A 21774-nucleotide genomic window follows, 5' to 3' on the forward strand; every position below is an offset into this window, starting at 1 on the left:
CTTTTCTGCAAGCATCTTAAGTTGCCTGAGCATAGGTGAGGATCTTATGCAGGGTGAAACTTATTTCTTCTCTCTCTGTAGGGCAGAATAAAAGGTATTTGGCCTGCCTTAAAGCAAGAACAACTTAGGCTAGATATGAAAAACTTCCTTGTGACTGGGAGTTGCCATAAAATGTGCCCTTTCCTGAAGAGGGTTAATACTTTCAGTTCTGTAGAGAGCTGATATCATAGCATATCAGAACCAAATTTGGATGTAATACCTTAGTTATATTTAAGTAATCTATCCCCCATATTTTAGAAATTGGATTTTACTATCAAATAATTTTTACTAAATTAATTTTCTTGGATTATTGATAGGATATTTAAGTTTTCATACTTTTTTGCCTTAAATTATTTTTCCATTCCAATAATAAAATTAACATGGCAGGCGGAATTTACTGAAAAAAAAAAAAAAAAAAACCTAAAGATCTGTTGTTATCATTGTAAGAAGACCTTGGCATACTGTTTTCTGATTCCATAGACAGGGCTGATGTAGCAATAGAAGAAAATTCTGAACTAAAATTTTGTGATTCAGAAATTCTGAGATCATGGTTGATCTAATTTACGCAATAGTACTTTCCATTTTACTTTGCTACTGACAATAATGTGTTTTTGGAATGTGGGTTAGCATCAAAGCAAATTATAAGTACCCCAAATGGCAAGACACTGATGAGTCTAGGGAATATGAATAGAAACCTTGTGTGAGTAGGCAAACCTGGAAGAGATTTTGAGATCCTATGTTAGTTGTAACAGAAGTGTCCCATTGACTGGATACCTAAACATGTGAAGCCATATGCCTTTCAGCTCTTCTTCCCAATTGTCTTTCAGAAGCCCAGCCCAGGAAGATGGGATCTGAACTTAGAAAAGTCTCCATGTCTGGTCATGTAGTCACTGTAGAGAGAGAGGGCTTTGCTTACCCAGCATCCATCTTGCCCTTGAGGCCCAGGCTCGCGTGGGAGTGTTCTGCCATCTTGGGAGGGCCACTGGTCCCACTAGTGAAATAAAAGGCAAGGGCTTCCTGGCTCCCAGTGTCCACACAGCGATGAGTGGTGGATGCCTCTCTGCAGGAGACACAGATGGTCACTCTCTCATATTTAGCCTGGACACAAGATGTCACAGTGATCCATCTTGCCTTACCTTCTCCCATGCTGACAATGGCAAATCAGTCAGCTCGCTTCAGAAAGGAGACTTTGGGGAGGTTAAGATCATGAGATTCTGAGTCAGCTATAGTTGCATTTGAAAACCACTCAGGTTTGGCACTTTGTTAACTATATAACTTTGGACTAGTTATTTAACTTCCTTGAGTCTCATTTTCAACATCTGCAAAGTGAGAAAATAATACCTATTCCATAGAGTTAATGAGAAAGTACTTAACTTTACTACCAAAGAAATAAGCAAGAACTCAGTCAATGCTTATGTAATGAGAAAGTAGTTAACTTTACTAACAAAGAAATAAGCAAGAACTCAGTCAATGCTTATGTAATTATTGTTAAAAGCCCTTGCATACTAGGTGCACAGGAGGTATGTAATTAGTATGCATTTTCCTAGTACTTTCTTGGCCCCATCTTCTATCCTCTGGAAGCACCCACACATCTCTTGGACATCTCCTCTAGAATCCTGAGTTTGGACTCAAAGCTGGTTTATTTCTCTGATAGTTACCTTAAATACCACAACATTAGAAAGGAAAAGCTGAAGTTCTCCCTAAGATTCCTAAAGGTAAGTGTTCCTAATGGAGGACTGTGAGACATATGACAGGGAAACTCATTCATCCTGCCAGTTTTGCTTTCAACTTTTGTAGGACACAGGAGCTTGCTTCCTCTATCCTTGAGTAGCCTAGTTTAAGAACATGGAAGATGGGAAGAAGCATCTAGAAACACAGTATATCAGCCATCCCTTGAGTTTACCTCCTATGCTCTTGGCCCCACCTCTGATGTTGAACCATGTTGTAGTGAATAGTTCCAGGTAGGTTTCAAACTACTTGGTAGTAACACCGTCTTGGTTCTAGAGATACCACAAGTGATTCACTTTGTGTCCCAGGGTTTGTTTGTTGCCACCATGACATGGGACTCTGATCCCACTCCGCATGCATGAGTTTACAGTTCTTAAGCATGGGGTAGATGATGCCTGCAGGAGAATCCTCAGCCAATGGCTCTCAGGTGCTGATACGTCAGTTCTTGTCAGTCGTTTAGTGGAAAATCCTAAGAGGCATGCTCCTCAGAAGGTCACAACAGATCAAGCCTCATTTAGCCCTTCCCATAACGCAATAAAAACTCTTCTATTGGCTTTTTTTCCTCCCATGTGTCACTCTCCCTAGTCCCACATTCTACTTCCTGGACCTCTCAAATAAAGCATCTGCATGTAATTGTTTGTCTCAATTCCCAGCGTTGGTGAAAACCCAGGCTGAGGCATGTAGATACTCACTTTAGTAGTGTCTTGAAGTTCAGCCACCCATCCCGGCTTTTCTCAGACACCAGGAGCTTAATTTCCAGAGAAGGACATTTAGGTGCTATCATGTCCACTTCTTGGGTGACTTCATCTCCAGCCACAATGGCCTTGGCCTTAGATGACTGCAGCCTATAGAGTATGTCAGCAGATTTCATTTGGACAGTCCCAGGTGTGAAGATGAGGCCTAAAAAAGCCAAATGACTTAGAGAAATGGAAGGAAGGGAAGTCTTTGTCCCTGGGGAAGCCTGATCATCAACATCCAGTGGGAAGCAAATGAGGAAGGGGAGGGTAAAGTAGTAATGACCGATGAGGAGTATTGATAATAAGGGAAGTAAGGATCAGGCATTGAGACCAAGGAAAGAAACTGGGTTGCCTAATGTCACACTATTGACAATCCAAGACACATATAATCCTTCCCACTCACTCCTGCCCTTCAAAATGCTATATCCCACATTCTCACTTGGGAATTAAAATCATGAGGAAAGACACTTGGGATTGTCCATGGTCCCGAAATGTCTTCGGGCTCTAGGTATACTATGCCTCCCAACCTGGGGATACTGAATGCATTTTCTTAGGCAAGAATGCTTTTAGTTTATTGTATAAATCACACAAATACAGACACACACAAACAGAGTAGTTGCATATTTTTGGGGTGTACAAAGTGGTGTTATGATTTTTTAAAACAATGTAGGATGATTAAACTAAGCTAACTAACATCTGTCACCTTAAATAGTTGACATTTTTGTGATAAGAACATGAGAAATTTACTTTCTTAGTGTGATTTAAATGTACAGTATTCAATTATTATCATGCTGTGGAATTTATCTAAAAACATAATACTTATTTCTCCTATATAACTGAGGCTTTGTTTGCTTTGACTGTCATCTCTCCTTTTCTTGTTCTTGTTTATTATCTTGATGAGACTCCTATAAGTTTTTTTTTTTTTTTTTTTATTTTTGGCCGGGGCTGGGCTTGAACCCGCCACCTCCGGCATATGGGACCGGCGCCCTACCCGTTGAGCCACAGGCGCCGCCCAAGACTCCTATAAGTTTTTAATCTTGTGGAGAATAACAAGATTTATGTTTCACCTTTTATGAATTTGATACAATATTCTGCTCCATTTGTTAAATAGCTTTTAAGCCTGACCCATTTTCTTCCCTTTATCAACACAAGGATTCTGACCACACATCTGGACACATGCTCCAACGTCTCTCCATCATAATAGTTATATTAAGTCAGATAGAAGAATGGACACATCTCTTCTGGGTGGGTTCTCCTTCCCTTCAGGGTATAATCTCTCAATACCTTTCTCTTATGGTTTGTTTATGAGGTTCCAAGAACATAAAACTGATTCAGATGCCCTGGTTGTTCTTACCTCCTAATCAAATTTATATCTTCCATCTTAAGGTCCCCAAGTCCAGTTGTCCCCAGCTGGTGGTGTGTGTGTGTGGGGGGTTTAGATGGGGATGGGCTGTGTGAGAGGAAAAGTGTGGAGCATAGTTCATGAAGGAGGATGCTACAGCTCCTTGAGGCTCTTTTAAAACTCTTTATATCTCATTTTCTCTTTTCTTTTCTTTCTTTCTTTCTTTCTTTTTTTTTTTTTGAGACAGAATCTCAAGCTGCTACCCTGGGTTGATTGCCATGGCATCATAGCTCACAGCAACCTCCAACTCTTGGGGTCAAGCAATTCTCTTGCCTCAGTTTTTTTCTATTTTTAGTAGAGACGGGGTCTTGCATTTTGCCCAGGCTGGTCTTGAACTCATGAGCTCAAGCAATCCACCTGCCTTGGCCTCCCAGAATGCTAGGATTACAGGCATGAAGATTACAGGCATGAGCCACAGCGCTCAGCTTCTAAAGGTTGATGAATCTCAAATTCCTATCACTATCTCAGAACTTGAGTCAATTTTTTACTTCTCACTATTCCTTGAATGTCATATAGACACCCTGACTTAACATTACCAAGCTGAACTTGTCACCTTTTCCTAACACACCCATCGTACCTCTTTCCTTGCATATTCCTAGGTACCAAAGTCTCTATGACTTATCTATCTCCCTAGCTGTCTTCCTAAAAAAAAGATCAGTTCCCCCAATTGTCTCTTTAATCTATCTACTTATCTCCATCTCCGCTACCTCAACCAAGTTGGAGCCACCATTGTCCTTTGTCTCTTATGTGAGATTTCTGCCCCACTTGTGCCTTCTGCATCTCATTCTCTATCCAGCATGATGTTTGACAGTGATTACCTCACTTGATCCATCAATGATTTTTCCATTCTCCACTAAATAAGCGTCTAGAAGTCTCACCATGAACCAGAAACACCTGCCCATCTTTACAGGTTCATTGTATCACCACCACTTTCTTCTTTGCTGACTAGACTCTAGACATCCTTCCAGGTTCTCTCATAATTTTCAAGTTTCCTTCCCCTCTGTCTTCACATATGCTGTTCCCTCTGCTTAGCACAACCATCTCTGCCTCCTCTCCTGGCCAAAATCTACTCAAACTCTACTTCAGATCTCAGCTTAAATATCACTTCCTTGGAGACTTTGTGACCCTTCACATTACTTAGTTCAGGTCTCCTTTTAGATGAGAGGTTGGCAGACTTTTTTTGTAAAGGGACAAATAGTAAATATTTTAGGTTTTATGGGCCAGATGTTTTCTTACCCAACTTCTCAAGCCTGCCATTGTAGTGCAAAAGCAGCCACAGATAATATGCAAATAGGCTGGCTGTGTTCTAATAAAGCTTTATTTACAAAACAAGCTGTGGACAGGATTTGATCTGCAGGTCATAGTTTGCTAACTTCATTTTATTAGTTTCTTATAAAACTCTCATGCTACTTACCAAAATGGTGATTAAAAATTACATATATAATATATAGTTTGTAAGTTCTATGATTACAAACATTATGTTTTGTTCGCCATGTATATAAGCAGCCTCTTTTTTTTTTTTTTGTAGAGACAGAGTCTCACTGTACCGCCCTCGGGTAGAGTGCCATGGCATCACACGGCTCACAGCAACCTCTAACTCTTGGGCTTACGCGATTCTCTTGCCTCAGCCTCCTGAGCAGCTGGGACTACAGGCGCCTGCCACAATGCCCAGCTATTTTTTTGTTGCAGTTTGGCCAGGGCTGGGTTTAGCAGCCTCTTATATAAATGCTTAGGGCATAGTTTGCTTTTGTAAATGGAAAAAAGGTGGTATCTTCCTATGAAGAGAGACAGCATGCTCCGTGTAAGGGACTTCTTTGGGGAAAGGGTTTGCATTTCCCTAACATTGGTTTCCTTCACAGGGAGAAATTGCCCTATCCAGGTGGGTAGTTACCAACCTGCTCGAATGCAGCCCAGGATCACCAGCCACCACTCAGGTACACGGGGCAGCACAACTGCCACGCAGTCCCCACGCTGCAGGCCACAGGCCACCGAGAGGACGTTGGATGCCTGCTGGCTGATTTCACTCAGTTCTCTGAAGTTCCACTTCACTTCCTCCCCTTTGTCATTCACCCACCACAGGGCTGGGCTTGGGGGTCGCATGCCAGCCTGGGGGGAGAGAGGGCCAGCTGGTTATGGGGTGCTGGAATACAAACAGGAGGAATAAGTTCCAAGTTTTGGGACTGCCAAATGAGTGCTTAGTAAGCTGTTTTCTCTCAGGACCTCCCCCCCAATACTCTCTTAAAAAGTATTAAAAACCCAAAGAATTGCACAAAAAAGGTATTAAAAACCCAAAGAGTTGCATAACCCAAAGGGGTTATATCTATTGATATTTATCATATTAGAAATCTAGATTTTAGTAGCACATATACTAAAATTAGAAATCAAAATTGAGAATTTTTAAAATGTGCTTTAAAAAATAACAGTAATAAACCCATTATATATTATCACAAATAAACATTTTTTTAAATAAAAATATAGTTCACAGGAGGAGAGCAAGATGGCTGCTGAGTAACAGCTTCCTTGCATCTGGGCACCGTGAGTCCAGGGAGATAGGACTCCAGGCATCTCTGGCTGGTGGGATCTGCCTATCCTCGCCCCTATGAGGATACAGGGAGTCAGCAAGAGACTTCTGGACCCCAAGAGGAGGACTAAAACAGTGGAAAACCGGCAAGTGGTCATGTGTGTTCAATCGGTCTAAACCCACCCGCAACTGTAAGTTCAATAGCAGCCAGACTGCAAACCGGAAAGGCCTTACCTGTGAAATGCTTTGGTGTCTTTGGACTTGGCACTCAGTTGAACTGCCTTGGAGAGAGCCTGAGCAGGAGTGCGGAGAGCTTTGGCCGTTGTCTAGGGCCCCAGTCTGAGCTGCTGAGCCAGACAGAGCTAATAGTGTTTGGCTGTGGGCCACATGGAGCCATTGTGAGTGATCGGCCCTGGCAAGCTCTGCCCTCAGGGTCGCAGAGATAGAATCGGGTGGGAGCTGGTAACCTGGCGACTGAGTAGCCTAAGGGTGGGGTCTGAGCCACCTTGCAGCCCTAACCCTCAGGGGCAGAGTGAGACCGGTTTTGGCAAACTGGGTAAGTGGATAGCCACTTCAGCAGTGATTCCACTGACAAGCAATTTCCTGGGAAAGCTTCTGCTCAACAAGTTTATAAGTTCAAAGTGCCCTTTAAGTGGGGTGAAGAGAGATTTAGGGTGTCTACCTGCCAGGCTTTGAGAAATCAGCAGCCTTCAGTTGTATCAGAACTGTGATTAACATCTCATACCCGAGAAGACCACGTGTTGCCCAGGCAATATACAACAACATATACATACTGCTTTGTTTTTGGTTGTGTTTTGTTTTTTGGTTTTGTTTTTTTTTCTTTTTTGGTTTGCTTGTTTTTTTGTTTATGTTGATGTTGTTGATGTTGTTTTGTTTTTTAATTTCAACCTTTTCCGTACAGATCTTTTTTCTTTCTCATTTTTTCTAGTTTAATAATAATTTCCCATTGCTGCCTTTTTCAATAACTAGAACTTCATTTTTGATAGTGTTTCTACCACTATTATTTGTTTTTTCACCCAATTTTATCCCATAAAGTTTTCTGTTTGCTTGTTCTGGTTTGATTTATAGCATTTTTGTCTTTCCTCTCTACTTGGTGGAGGTGGGGTACTGTGTCTGATCAGGTTAGCAAAGAGCTGCTGACCTCAAGGGAACCACCCAACTGGGCACCCCCAGAAGGTAGGGTTTTTTTAAGTTTGTGTCAAAGTACCCTACTGTACACTTATATTGCTCTGTCTCCCTCTTTCTGTGCCTCTCTTCTTTTTGTCAATATTCCTTTTACCCACCCTCTTTTCTTTCTCTATCTTTTTTTTCTTTTCACTCAGTCCTCCTTTCTTTCATTCCTTTCTTGCTCTTCAACCTTCTCACCCTTCTGGCCCTGTACCAAAAGGACTCATTGAACCCTTAGTCCACAGGCATGAGAACTTAAAGAGCAAGAGGAAGTGAAAGGAAAATTAGGGCAAGGAAACAGATAAAAGAAATCACTCATGAGGAAGAATCAGCAGAAAACTCCAGGAGACATGAAGAACCAGTCCACAACAACCCCACCAAGGGACCATGAGGTAGCTACTGCAGAGGATTCCACGTATAAAGAAATGTTAGGAATGACAGAAAGGGAATTTAGAATACACATGATGAAAACAATGTAAGAAATGATGGAAACAATGAAGGAAACTGCTAATAAAGTGGAAAATAACCAAAAGGAAATCCAAAAACAGAATCAAATCAGAGATGAACGATATGAAGAATATAAAAAGGATATAGCAGAGCTGAAGGAACTGAAACAGTCAATTACGGAACTTAAAGATGCAATGGAAAGTAACAGCAACAGGTTAGACCATGCAGAAGAAAGAATTTCAGAGGTAGAAGACAAAGTTCTTGAGATAACTCAGATAGTAAAAGAGGCAGAAAAGAAGAGAGAGAAAGCAGAATGTTCACTGTCAGAATTATGGGACTTTATGAAGTGTTCCAACATATGAGTTATAGTAATCCCAGAAGGGAAAGAAGAATGCCCCAGAGGAATGGAAGCCATACTACAGAATATTATAAAAGAAAATTTCCCAAATATCACCAAAGATTCTGACACACTGCTTTCAGAGGGCTATCGGACCCGAGGTCTCCTCAACTCTAACCGAGCTTCTCCAAGACACATTGTGATGAACCTGTCCAAAGTCAAGACAAAAGAAAAGATTCTGCGAGGTGGAGCAAGATGGCAGCCGAGTAACAGCTTCCTTGCATCTGGGCACCGTGAGTCTGGGGATATAGGACTCCAGGCATCTCTGGCTGGTGGGATCTGCCTATCATCACCCCTGAGAGGATACACAGAGCCAGCGAGAGACTTCTGGACCCCAAGAGGAGGACTAAAACAGTGGAAAACTGGCAAGTGGTTGCGTGTGTTCAATCCGTCTAAACCTGCCCGCAAATTCCACAGGCATGAGAACTTAAAGAGCAAGAGGAAGTGAAAGGAAAATTAGGGCAAGGAAACAGATAAAAGAAATCACCCATGAGGAAGAATCAGCAGAAAACTCCAGGCAACATGAAGAACCAGTCCAGAACAACCCCGCCAAGGGACCATGAGGTAGCTACTGCAGAGGATTCCACCTATACAGAAATGTTAGGAATGACAGAAAGGGAATTTAGAATACACATGTTGAAAACAATGAAAGAAATGATGGAAACAATGAAGGAAACTGCTAATAAAGTGAAAAATAACCAAAAGGAAATCCAAAAACAGAATCAAATCAGAGATGAACGATATGAAGAATATAAAAAGGATATAGCAGAGATGAAGGAACTGAAACAGTCAATCAGGGAACTTAAAGATGCAATGGAAAGTATCAGCAACAGGTTAGACCATGCAGAAGAAAGAATTTCAGAGGTAGAAGACAAAGTTCTTGAGATAACTCAGATAGTAAAAGAGGCAGAAAAGAAGAGAGAGAAAGCAGAACGGTCACTGTCAGAATTATGGGACTTTATGAAGCGTTCCAACATACGAGTTATAGCAATTCCAGAAGGGGCAGAAGAATGCCCCAGAGGAATGGAAGCCATACTAGAGAATATTATAAAAGAAAATTTCCCAAATATCACCAAATATTCTGACACACTGCTTTCAGAGGGATATCGGACCCCAGGTCGTCTCAACTCTAACCGAGCTTCTCCAAGACACATTGTGATGAACCTGTCCAAAGTCAAGATAAAAGAAAAGATTCTGCAAGCTGCCAGGAGTAAGCACCAGTTGACCTACAGGGGCAAATCCATCAGAGTGACCGCAGACCTCTCTAATGAAACTTTCCAAGCAAGAAGACAATGGTCATCTACCTTTCATCTACTTAAACAGAACAATTTTCAGCCTAGAATTCTGTACCCTGCTAAGCTAAGCTTCAAAATTGATGGAGAAATCAAATCATTTACGGATATACAAACATTGAGGAAATTCGCCACAACAAGACCAGCTCTACAGGAAATACTTCAACCTGTTCTGTACACTAACCACCACAATGGATCAGCAGCAAAGTAAGAACTCAGAAATTAAAGGACAGAACCAAACCTCCACAATGATGCAAAAGATAAAACTAAGCAATGGACTCTCACCAAATAAGACGAATAGAATACTACCACACTTATCAATTATCTCAATAAATGTTAATGGCTTGAATTCCCCACTGAAGAGACATAGATTGGTTGACTGGATTAAAAAACACAAGCCATCCATTTGCTGTCTGCAAGAAAAACACCTGGCTTCAAAAGACAAATTAAAGCTCCGAGTCAAGGGTTGGAAGACAATTTTTCAGGCAAATGGAATTCAGAAGAAAAGAGGAGTTGCAATCTTATTTTCAGATACATGTGGATTTAAAGCAACTAAAGTCAAAAAAGACAAAGATGGTCACTTTATATTGGTCAAGGGAAAAATACAACAAGAAGACATTTCAATTCTAAATATTTATGCACCCAATTTAAATGCTCCCAGATTCTTGAAACAGACCTTACTCAGTCTGAGCAATATGATATCTGATAATACCATAATGACAGGGGACCTTAACACTCCTCTTACAGAGCTGGACAGATCCTCTAAACAGAAATTAAACAAGGATATAAGAGACTTAAATGAGACCCTAGAACAACTGTGCTTGATAGACGCATATAGAACACTCCATCCCAAAGATAAAGAATATACATTCTTCTCATCACCCCATGGAACATTCTCCAAAATTGATCATATCCTGGGACACAAAACAAATATCAACAGAATCAAAAGAATTGAAATTTTACCTTGTATCTTCTCAGACCATAAGGCACTAAAGGTGGAACTCAACTCTAACAAAAATGCTTGACCCCACCCAAAGGCATGGAAATTAAACAATCTTCTGTTGAATAACAGATGGGTGAAGGAAGAAATGAAACAGGAAATCATTAACTTCCTTGAGTATAACAACAATGAAGACACAAGCTACCAAAACCTGTGGGATACTGCAAAAGCAGTTTGGAGAGGAAAATTCATCGCTTTAGATGCCTACATTCGAAAAACAGAAAGAGAGCACATCAACAATCTCACAAGCCATCTTATGGAATTGGAAAAAGAAGAACAATCTAAGCCTAAACTCAGTAGAAGAAAAGAAATATCCAGAATCAAATCAGAGATCAATGAAATTGAAAACAAAAGAATCATTCAGAAAATTAATGAAACAAGGAGTTGGTTTTTTGAAAAAATAAATAAAACAGATAAACCATTGGCCAGACTAACGAGGAATAGAAAAGTAAAATCTCTAGTAACCTCAATCAGAAATGATAAAGGGGAAATAACAACTGATCCCACAGAAATACAAGAGATCATCTCTGAATACTACCAGAGACTCTATGCCCAGAAATTTGACAATGTGAAAGAAATGGATCAATATTTGGAATCACACCCTCTCCCTAGACTCAGCCAGGAAGAAATAGAGCTCCTGAACAGACCAATTTCAAGCACTGAGATCAAACAAACAATAAAAAATCTTCCAACCAAAAAATGCCCTGGTCCAGATGGCTTCACACCAGAATTCTATCAAACCTTCAAGGAAGAGCTTATTTCTGTACTGCAGAAATTATTCCAAAAAATTGAGGAAGAAGGAATCTTCCCCAACACATTCTATGAAGCAAACATCACCCTGATACCAAAACCAGGAAAAGACCCAAACAAAAAGGAGAATTTCAGACCAATCTCACTCATGAACATAGACGCAAAAATTCTCAACAAAATCCTAGCCAATAGATTACAGCTTATCATCAAAAAAGTCATTCATCATGATCAAGTAGGCTTCATCCCAGGGATGCAAGGCTGGTTTAACTTATGCAAGTCTATAAACATTATCCACCATATTAACAGAGGCAAAAATAAAGATCACATGATCCTCTCAATAGATACAGAAAAAGCATTTGATAAAATCCAGCATCCTTTTCTAATTAGAACACTGAAGAGTATAGGCATAGGTGGCACATTTCTAAAACTGATTGAAGCTATCTATGACAAACCCACAGCCAATATTTTACTGAATGGAGTCAAACTGAAAGCTTTTCCTCTTAGAACTGGAACCAGACAAGGTTGTCCTCTGTCACCTTTACTATTCAACATAGTGCTGGAAGTTCTAGCCAATACAATTAGGCAAGACAAGGAAATAAAGGGAATCCAAATGGGAGAAGAGGAGGTCAAACTTTCCCTCTTTGCTCACGACATGATCTTATACTTAGAGAACCCCAAAGACTCAACCACAAGACTCCTAGAAGTCATCAAAGAATACAGTAATGTTTCAGGATATAAAATCAATGTCCACAAGTCAGTAGCCTTTGTGTACACCAATAACAGTCAAGATGAGAAGCTAATTAAGGACACAACTCCTTTCACCATAGTCTCAAAGAAAATGAAATACCTAGGCACATACCTAACGAAGGAGGTGAAGGACCTCTATAAAGAAAACTGTGAACTCCTCAGAAAGGAAATAGCAGAGGATATTAACAAATGGAAGAACATACCATGCTCATGGATGGGAAGAATCAACATTGTTAAAATGTCTATACTTCCCAAAGCAATCTACCTATTCAATGCCATTCCTATCAAAATACCAACATCATACTTTCAAGATTTGGAAAAAATGATTCTGCGTTTTGTATGGAACCGGAAAAAAACCCATATAGCTAAGGCAGTTCTTAGTACTAAAAATAAAGCTGGGGGCATCAGCATACCAGATTTTAGTCTGTACTACAAAGCCATAGTGCTCAAGACAGCATGGTACTGGCACAAAAGCAGAGACATAGACACTTGGAATCAAATTGAAAACCAAGAAATGAAACTAATATCTTACAACCACCTAATCTTCGATAAACCAAACAAGAACATACCTTGGGGGAAAGACTCCCTATTCAATAAATGGTGTTGGGAGAACTGGATGTCTACATGTAAAAGACTGAAACTGGACCCACACCTTACCCCACTCACAAAAATTGATTCAAGATGGATAAAGGACTTAAACTTAAGGCATGAAACAATAAAAATCCTCCAAGAAAGCATAGGAAAAACACTGGAAGATATTGGCCTGGGGAAAGACTTCATGAAGAACACTGCCATGGCAATTGCAACAACAAGAAAAATAAACAAATGGGACTTCATTAAACTGAAAAGCTTCTGTACAGCTAAGGAGACAATAACCTAAGCAAAGAGACAACCTACACCATGGGAAGGATATGTGCATATTTTCAATCAGACAAAAGCTTGATAACTAGGATCTATAGAGAACTCAAATTAATCCACATGAAAAAAGCCAACAATCTCATATATCAATGGGCAAGAGACATGAATAGAACCTTCTCTAAAGATGACAGAAGAATGGCTAACAAACACTTGAAAAAATGTTCATCATCTCTATATATTAGAGAAATGCAAATCAAAACAACCCTGATATATCATCTAACCCCGGTGAGAATGGCCCACATCACAAAATCTCAAAACTGCAGATGCTGTCGTGGATGTGGAGAGAAGGGAACACTTTTACACTGCTGGTGGGACTGCAAACTAGTACAACCTTTCTGGAAGGAAGTATGGAGAAACCTCAAAGCACTCAAGTTAGACCTCCCATTTGATCCTGCAATCCCATTACTGGGCATCTATCCAGAAGGAAAAAAATCCTTTTATCATAAGAACACTTGTACTAGACTGTTTATTGCAGCTCAATTTACAATCGCCAAAATGTGGAAACAGCCTAAATGCCCACCAACCCAGGAATTGATTAACAAGCTGTGGTATATGTATACCATGGAATACTATTCAGCTATTAAAAAAAATGGAGACTTTACATCCTTCGTATTAACCTGGATGGAAGTGGAAGACATTATTCTTAGTAAAGCATCACAAGAATGGAGAAGCATGAATCCTATGTACTCAATTTTGATATGAGGACAATTAATGACAATTAAGATTATGGGGGGGAGGAAAAGCAGAAAGAGGGACGGAGGGAGGGGGTGGGGCTTTGGTGTGTGTTACACTTTATGGGGGCAAGACGTGATTGCAAGAGGGACATTACCTAAGAATTGCAATCAGTGTAACCTGGCTTATTGTACCCTCAATGAATCCCCAACAATAAAAAAAAAAAAATCATACCAAAAAAAAGAAAGAAAGAAATTGTACCGGACATAGTGTCTTTAAAAAAATCTTCTAGTATTGTTTTACATTGTATGTCTTTCCATCAAACATAAAGAAAAGGGCAGTCTTAGTCTGATCATCACCAAAGAAGCGATCAGCATAATTTGAACAAGAGTGGGCTTATTTCAAAAGAAAGAGCAGGAACAACAAATATTTATTGACTATCTGCTGTGTCCTGGGCATTCTTCTTGCCATGAGAAATGTAAATAAGATGAGCTATAATTTCTCCTTTCAATAAATCTTCTGTCCTCTTGGACAGATGTAATAGTATAAACACAGTGAATAATAAAAAAATATATAGTTCACAAAACAAAAATATGAGAAGAGAGGTATCATTTTATATTTTTTTAAAATTTCTTTAATATCTGCCTTAGAAAACCACTGGATTCTCTTATCTGCTTCTCCACTCACTATTTTGGGGTTACCCAGCATGTAACTTCTGGAGAATGCCTACACATGAAAAATTAGAATGAAAATGGCAAGTAACAACTTAGATTTACTTATATATTTATCTCCATCTATATATTTACTTATTTTTTTTTTTGTTTTCTTTTATCTTGTGGTAAAATATACATAACATAAAATGTACCATTTTAACTATTTTTAACTGTACAGTTCAATGGCAGTAAGTACATTTGCATTGCTGTGCAACCATCACCACCATCCACCTTGGGAACTTTTTCATCATCTGGAACTAAAACTCTGTCCCTATTACCAATAACTCCTCATCCTCTTTCCTCCTTGGCCCTGATGACCACCATTCTACTTCTGTCTGTATGAATTTGACTGTTGTCAGTATCTTGTATAAATGAAATTAAATTCTGTTTGTCCCTTGTGTCTGGCTTGTTCCACTTAGCATAATGTCTTCAAAGTTTATCCATGTCATAGCCTATATCAAAATTTCCTTTTTTTTAGGGCTGAACAGTATTCCATTATATGTATATACATTTGATTACCTATTCATCTGTTGATAGGCATTTGTGTTGCTTTGATCTTTTACCTCTTATGGCTGAAACTACTATCAACATGGGTGTACAAATATCTCTTAAGGCCCTGGCATTTGATTGTTTTGGATATATACCCAGAGTTGGAATTGCTGGATTATGTGGTAATTCTTTTTAATTTTTTGAGGAACTATCATATTGTTTTCTATAATAGCTGTACCGTTTTAAATACCTACCAGCAGTACATACATATATATAACATATGTATATAATTTGTTGTATTTCAAAATTTCTCCTCACCACAATTATACATACAAGTTGGAAGTAACATGAGAGTGTTCCTCACAGCCCTGCCAAAAGAGTGTGCTGTCAGACTTTTGTATTTAACTAACAAGATAGGTTTAAAAAATATTATTTGAATAAAGTTTTCATTTGCATTACTCTTAGCACAAGTGTGGGTGAGAATTTTTTCTTTTGTTTAATGGCCATCTGAGTTCACATTTTAATGAATTACCTGACCATGGACTTTGTCCATTTTTATTTTGGAGCCTTGATTTCTAGGAACTGTTTTTGTCTTAGGAATATTAACTCATTTGCTGTCATATGAATTGGATATTTTCCCCCAGCTTTTATTAGGTTTTACTTTGCTAATGGTGCTGTTTGTCAATGGTGGAGAAGGCTAAAGGGTCACTCATGAAAGGACAGAGAGGAAGAAGGTTTTTTTTTGTTGTTGTTGTTACTTATGTAACAATATTTATGAAATAATTTTTTGTACAATTCAAAAATTGTCAGTCATGAAAGTAAGGGCCCTCCTCAATATCACAAGGAAACATAACTTTTAAAGAAAATACAGAAGTCTAAATTTTTATCTGAAATTTTAAAATTTTAAAGTGTTAATTGATTTTTCTTTTCAGAGTACCCTGTACCTTGAGCCACCTTCGGCCTAGAGACCAGGTATTTGCAATCTCTGAGCTAGGGGGTAATGTTATGGTATTGGGAGACAACATCATAGTCACAACTTCCTTTGAACACCATTGTTTTAAGCTCATGCTGGTAGATCCACCTCTTCCCCTATCCTGGACAAGATAAATCCTCCATCCTCCAGAAAGTTGCACAGGACTTAGGTGAAGGCCATTGTGTATAAGCAGTAAATGAGTTAAAATTCCAGAGGCCCAGGGCTGGAAAGGAAACTCTTCAATTTCTGCTTCATTCTTTCTCTAATGTCTCATCTTCAAGTCTTTTTCACAACCCCTGCCTAGTGACCATCCTACTTGCACACCCCTGATAACCTCACATTCTGAGAAGACTGGCTCAGTCTTTGGTCAGTGCCAATTTGCTGTTAACAAATTCAAACCCTCCTCTTCTGTGACCCCCATCCATTAATCCTGGTTTCACCCTGGGAGATCAGAACCAAGCATGTGCAGTATGTATAGGCCAACTGTGTGTCAGGTGCCTGGGGGTTACTAGATTGCCCTACCAGACTCCTGCGACCTTTCTGCCAAGCCTATACTGTCCTCTTCCCAACCCATGCTGCCTTTGTGGTAGATGAGCATCTTATTCATAGCTTATTATAGTAAAGTAGTAAGTCTTTATTACTATACAATAAGATGTTATTACGATAAAGTCAGCCAATTTGTCTCGCTCTGTGCCTCTTTCCACCCCCTTACCGTCTCCATGTCGGCCCAGTGATCCATCACATCTCTAGCAAAGTTAAACTTGGCAGGAACTTCCTGGCGGCCCCACTGCACAGATGCCACTTGCCTCGTCATGATGTGGGGAGTACAGCTGGATGTCTGAGTACCCCATAGTGTGCAAAGTCCCCGAAGCTTCCGCAGCCAATGCATGTTGAGACCTGTAGGGGAAATAGGAGACATGGGTGAGCTCTTCTTTAATAGATTGCTCTACTACTCATCAGCTGTTTCAGGATATTTATCCCAATATTACGGGGTCCTTTCTGGGAATTAATTTGGTGTAGTTATGAGTGAAGTGGCACTCAGTATCTGTTTCAATCTCCTTACCCTGTGCTATCCTCCAAAAGTACAACAGAATCCAGACTCAGTCCAGGATTTTCAACACTACTGACGGTTTTGCAAAAGCCCAATTTTATGTAATAAATCCCTTTGTAGTTAAAATACAGTGGGTGGTAGATGAGCGTGCTGCTCCCAACAATTTATTCCCTTTCTGAATATATACATATTCATTTTTGTGTGTCTTCCTAGTGCAGTCTGGAGGAAGAGTATGTATCCACCTCTCATAGACTTTTACTTGCTCATGTGATATGTACACTTTGGTCAATAAGATGTGAATCGGTATCATCACGTGCTTGGTCAGAGACTCTTGCATTTGTGCTCTCTGCATGAGAATTGCATATTCTAGATCAGTGACATACCTTCAGCCTGGGGCCCTAAATGACAAGACAGGTGAAGTCAAGTTGAGCCCAGCATGACCACAGACCTACCTGGTTAAATGTACTGAGATGTTCAGGATGTTTATTACTATAGAAAATTCTTACTAATACAAGTGGCCTTCCTTCTTTCCTTCCTTCCTTCCTTCCTTCCTTCCTTCCTTCCTTCCTTCCTTCCTTCCTTCCTTCCTTCCTTCCTTCCTTCCTTCCTTCCTTCCTCCCTTCCTTCCTTCCTTCCTTCCTTTCCTCTTTTTAAATACAGGATCATGCTCTATCACCATGCTGGAGTGCAGTGGCAAGATCACAGTTCACTGCAGCCTCCAACTCCTGCACTCAGACAATCTTCCTGTCTTGGCCTCCCGAGTAGCTGGGAATATAGATGCACTCCACCACGATTGGCTATTTATTTTTTTATAGACATGGGTCTCGCTATGCTGCCCAGCCTGGTCTCAAACTCCTAGACTCAACAATCCTCCCACCTTGAGCTCCCAAAGTTCTGAGATTACAGGCATGAGCCACTACACCCAGCCTATCATCAATTCTTTAAAATGAATCTTCACTGATATGTGTTAAATACCATGCACTTAGTGTGCAGGACCTAACACAATCACTTTAGAAATTATAGTTCTTGTAATTACTGTTTCCAGGGATCCAAGGAAAGTAGTTCCAGGGCTGGGTAGACTGTTATTTGAGTTACACCCTGTGAAACTTAATGAGGTTGGAGAATTTAAGTCTAATGACGTTGGATTCAAGGAATCCAGCCAGTAGTTGTCAGTTGTCTGAATTTGCAACTTCTGTTGCAGCAGCCACCAGAATGCCCAAGGCCTCCTGTAATTCTGTCTCCTTTTTAATTTTCTACAGAATAAGAAGTGATTATTTCCTGACCAACCCCTAGGCAGGAATGTCTATTTGCCTTTGTGCCTGACAGTCCATCTCTTTTCTGGCCTCACCTCCTCTGAGATGCCTCCTTCCCTGATCAGCACCCAACTCCCAGGTCTCTTTGACCACCCTTCTCACAGCTACCCCAATCTGTCACTTTCATTGTGCTAAACCTTTCTCTCTTCCCAGTGTCCCATCACCAAGACCTTGCAGGCACATCTCCATTTCACAGGGCCCGGGAATTACAGATTGCTATATGTGCAGGATTTGCACTCTCCTCGTGGGCCATTACTCCTAAAGATTGGTGAGTGTCATTGTGGGGCCTGACCCAGTCAGTCCATTCCTGTGACAGCACTCACCTACTGGGTCCTCTCAGGAAGTCTCTCTGGGGAAAGCTGGGTTCACCCTCTGATTTCCAGCAACGAGCTCCAGATTCCCCTGCAGCCTTAGAGGAGAGCACAGTGAATCAAGCAGACAGCTCCAGAAACCCTGCAGCCTTGCAGATGTGCAGAGCTAATCATTAACAGTGGATAACCCTGGAGTCTTAGTTGAGGTAACAGCAGTCCTCCTAGCCAAATTCACAGACTGCACAGCCCTAGATCCTGGGGCCAACTGGACCCACTCTTTCTTTTTTTTTTTTTTTTTTTTTTGGCTGGGGCTAGGTTTGAACTCACCACCTCCAGCATATGGGACCGGCGCCCTACTCCCTGAGCCACAGGCGCCACCCCTGGACCCATTCTTTCAATCAAAGGGGACAAAAGCAGGTTCATGCCCAGGCCTGACAGACAGTTATTGCTCCAACCAGGGAGAGAGAGCTGGAGCTCAAGTGGACTTGATGGACACTCTCTCAGCTCCTTTAATCCTCTCCTTACATGGTTCCAGCTCAGCACATTTGCCTGGTTTTCCTCTTACCTCCCAGTCTCTTTTCTGAATGTTCATCATCTCCTTTATCCATACTCACTCTGTACATTATCTTACCCATGGCCACTGCTTAGACATCACCTGCCATGCCCATGACCTCCCACCAGTGTCGCTAGCCTGGATCTTTCTCCTGCATCCTCATCTGCTTGGCTTCTCCACCTTGCTATCTAACAGGCCTCTCAAACACACTGTGTCCAAAGCTGAGCACTTCATATTATCCCTCCCTGCAAATCATCTCATTCTAGCTGCCCCTTTATCCACCTCAGGAAATGGCAACTCTATTCTCTTACAGGTCTTCCAACACCAAACCTTGGAGCTTCCCTAACTCTTTTCTTTCACACCTTGATCTGGAAATCCCTCAGCTTCACTTTCAAGCTATATCCAGAATCTGATGCATTTTCTGCCCTGTTCCAAACCACCATCTTCTCTCCGCACACAGGTGTGTTGTGTGTCTTCCTCACAGGCTTCCTCTCTTCCACCCTCTTCCCCTGTAGTCCATTGTTAATATAACAGCCAGAATAAGACACATTTAAACCTGAAGTCAGGTGATTTATTCCTCTCCCAAGTCATTGCTATCACCTACAAGGTCATTGCTTAGGACCTCTTCTCCAAAAACTCTTCCTCTTGTTTTTCTGCTCCAGTCACGTGGACACCTTTGCTGTTCTACCTACATGTCCGGTATACCCTTCCTCAGGACCTTTTCATTTGCTGTTCCCACTGCCTGAATTTCCTTGCAAATAACTGGTGTCTTTGCTGCCTACAGATCTAAAAGCCATCTTCCTGGTGACTCCTCTCTGCTGATCTGATGTAACATCACCACATTTGCACCTTCCTTCCACATTCCTTTTATTTGGCCACATAGATGCCATTCTCTTTAAATGTCTTACTTGTTTGTGTCCTTATAAAGCATAAGTTCTCTGGGGACCATGATTTTTACATTTGTTTACTTTTGCTCTTCAAGTCCTAAAACAGAGTCTGATGTGTTTTAGCAGTTTTAGTAAGTATGTATTCAATAAATTGAATCCATCATCAGAACAACCTGATAAAGCAGGGATTACTCTTATCCCCTCTGTCTAGATGAGGAAACTGAGGCTAGAAGATCCCAAGATCCTAGGAGGCTTTCTAATGCCCCTTTGAAAACTCACTCTTCTTTGCTTTTCTGAGAGCCTGGAAAGGCACCAGTGCAGCTTAAATTTAGACTGAGGCCTATCTGACTTCATGTGATCTGAGTAGTGGTTTACCCCTTCCATTCCTCTCCTGGCTCATTTAGTACTTCTTAAAATGCCTGATATTCATTCCCATGCCTAACATTCACTTCCATGTCCATCCAGTTTTCAGTAACCCTGAGTTTAGTGACCTGGTAGAACATGGGCATTGGAATCAGACATGTTTTTAAGCTGACCTCTACCTTATAATATTGGGTGATTTTGGGTAAGCCACTGATCCCCTAAGTCTCGGTTTCCTTGTCTATAAAATGGGGTTCATATTGGCCCCTCTCTCATAAGTGGCGTGAGAGGATGTGGTGAAATCATGTCAGCCCTTCTGCAGTCCTGTTTGAGGCATCCACAAGGTCATGGAAAAAAGTCCTTTTTAGATCTTTGAGTGGAAAAGTGAATTGCTTGTGGTCATATTGCAATCCAGTCACAGTCTGGGACCTAGAAACCCTAACCTCCCTGAGGAGTGTCTCACCCTGGTGCTACTGACATATTGTGGAATGTTAGGCCCCAAGACTACAGTTGGAAATCAGAGGGCTCTAAGCTTCTGATATAAGATGCTTATCTTTTTCAGGAACATCACCAAAGGGAAAAATATCACAGCTAGATAAGAGACTGCTGGAATTACAGGGAATGTTAGATTCTAGTACTTTCTTTTGCTCTTGCGTCTCACTGAATGCTATTAAAAGTAACCACACAACAACTTCTACCAGATATCCTATTTTATTAGAATTGCCTTTATAGGGAAGAGGAGGTATCTGGTGCAGAAGAAAGCACAAATTCAAACTAACAAGAAAGGCATGTAAGGTTCTGAAAATGGCAGTGAGCATCAATGTCTCACTGACTTGACAGCTTATTGCAATTGCCTTTACTATCCATATTTCTACCAATATTCTGGTTATGACCCCCTAAGGAATAATCTCTAAGAAGATTCAGACTTCCCTGAATTCTGAGGTGTTTTTTTGTGCCCTCACTTAATTGCTTTTAATGGTCCATTACTGGCAATACAGGCTTTTATTCTAGCCCTATTCTCAAAATTTTTACAGCCTGTTCTCATTACCCGTTCCAAAGATGCTTCCATGTTTTCAGGTGTTTGTTATAACAACAACCCTACTCATGGTACCAATATTCTGTCTTTATTTTCTGCCACTATAACAGAATATACCACAGACTTGGTAATTTATGAAGAAAAATATTTAATTGGCTCATAGTTCTAGAGGATGGAAAGTCTAAGAATGTGATGCCAACATCTGGTGAGACTCATTCTATAACAAAGCAAGCACACAAGACAGAGCTCA

General features: G+C 40.6%; 1 protein-coding gene across 1 annotated transcript in view; it reads right to left on the reverse strand.

Annotated features, from left to right (window-relative positions):
- The window catches only part of ACSM2A (acyl-CoA synthetase medium chain family member 2A), a 32203-nt gene extending 13354 nt beyond the window's left edge, over positions 1 to 18849 (reverse strand). Inside the window, exons 1-5 of the mRNA XM_053557204.1 lie at positions 18701 to 18849; positions 16726 to 16910; positions 5802 to 6012; positions 2460 to 2667; positions 956 to 1099 (exon numbers count right to left, since the gene is read on the reverse strand). Of these exons, the coding sequence (XP_053413179.1) occupies positions 956 to 1099; positions 2460 to 2667; positions 5802 to 6012; positions 16726 to 16902 (740 nt within the window). The 5' untranslated portion in view covers positions 16903 to 16910; positions 18701 to 18849. The remainder of the gene's footprint in view (positions 1 to 955; positions 1100 to 2459; positions 2668 to 5801; positions 6013 to 16725; positions 16911 to 18700) is intronic.
- Between the last annotated feature and the right edge of the window lie 2925 nt (positions 18850 to 21774).

The sequence above is a fragment of the Nycticebus coucang genome, chromosome 12, assembly GCF_027406575.1.
Source record: "Nycticebus coucang isolate mNycCou1 chromosome 12, mNycCou1.pri, whole genome shotgun sequence".
Lineage (NCBI taxonomy): Eukaryota > Metazoa > Chordata > Mammalia > Primates > Lorisidae > Nycticebus > Nycticebus coucang.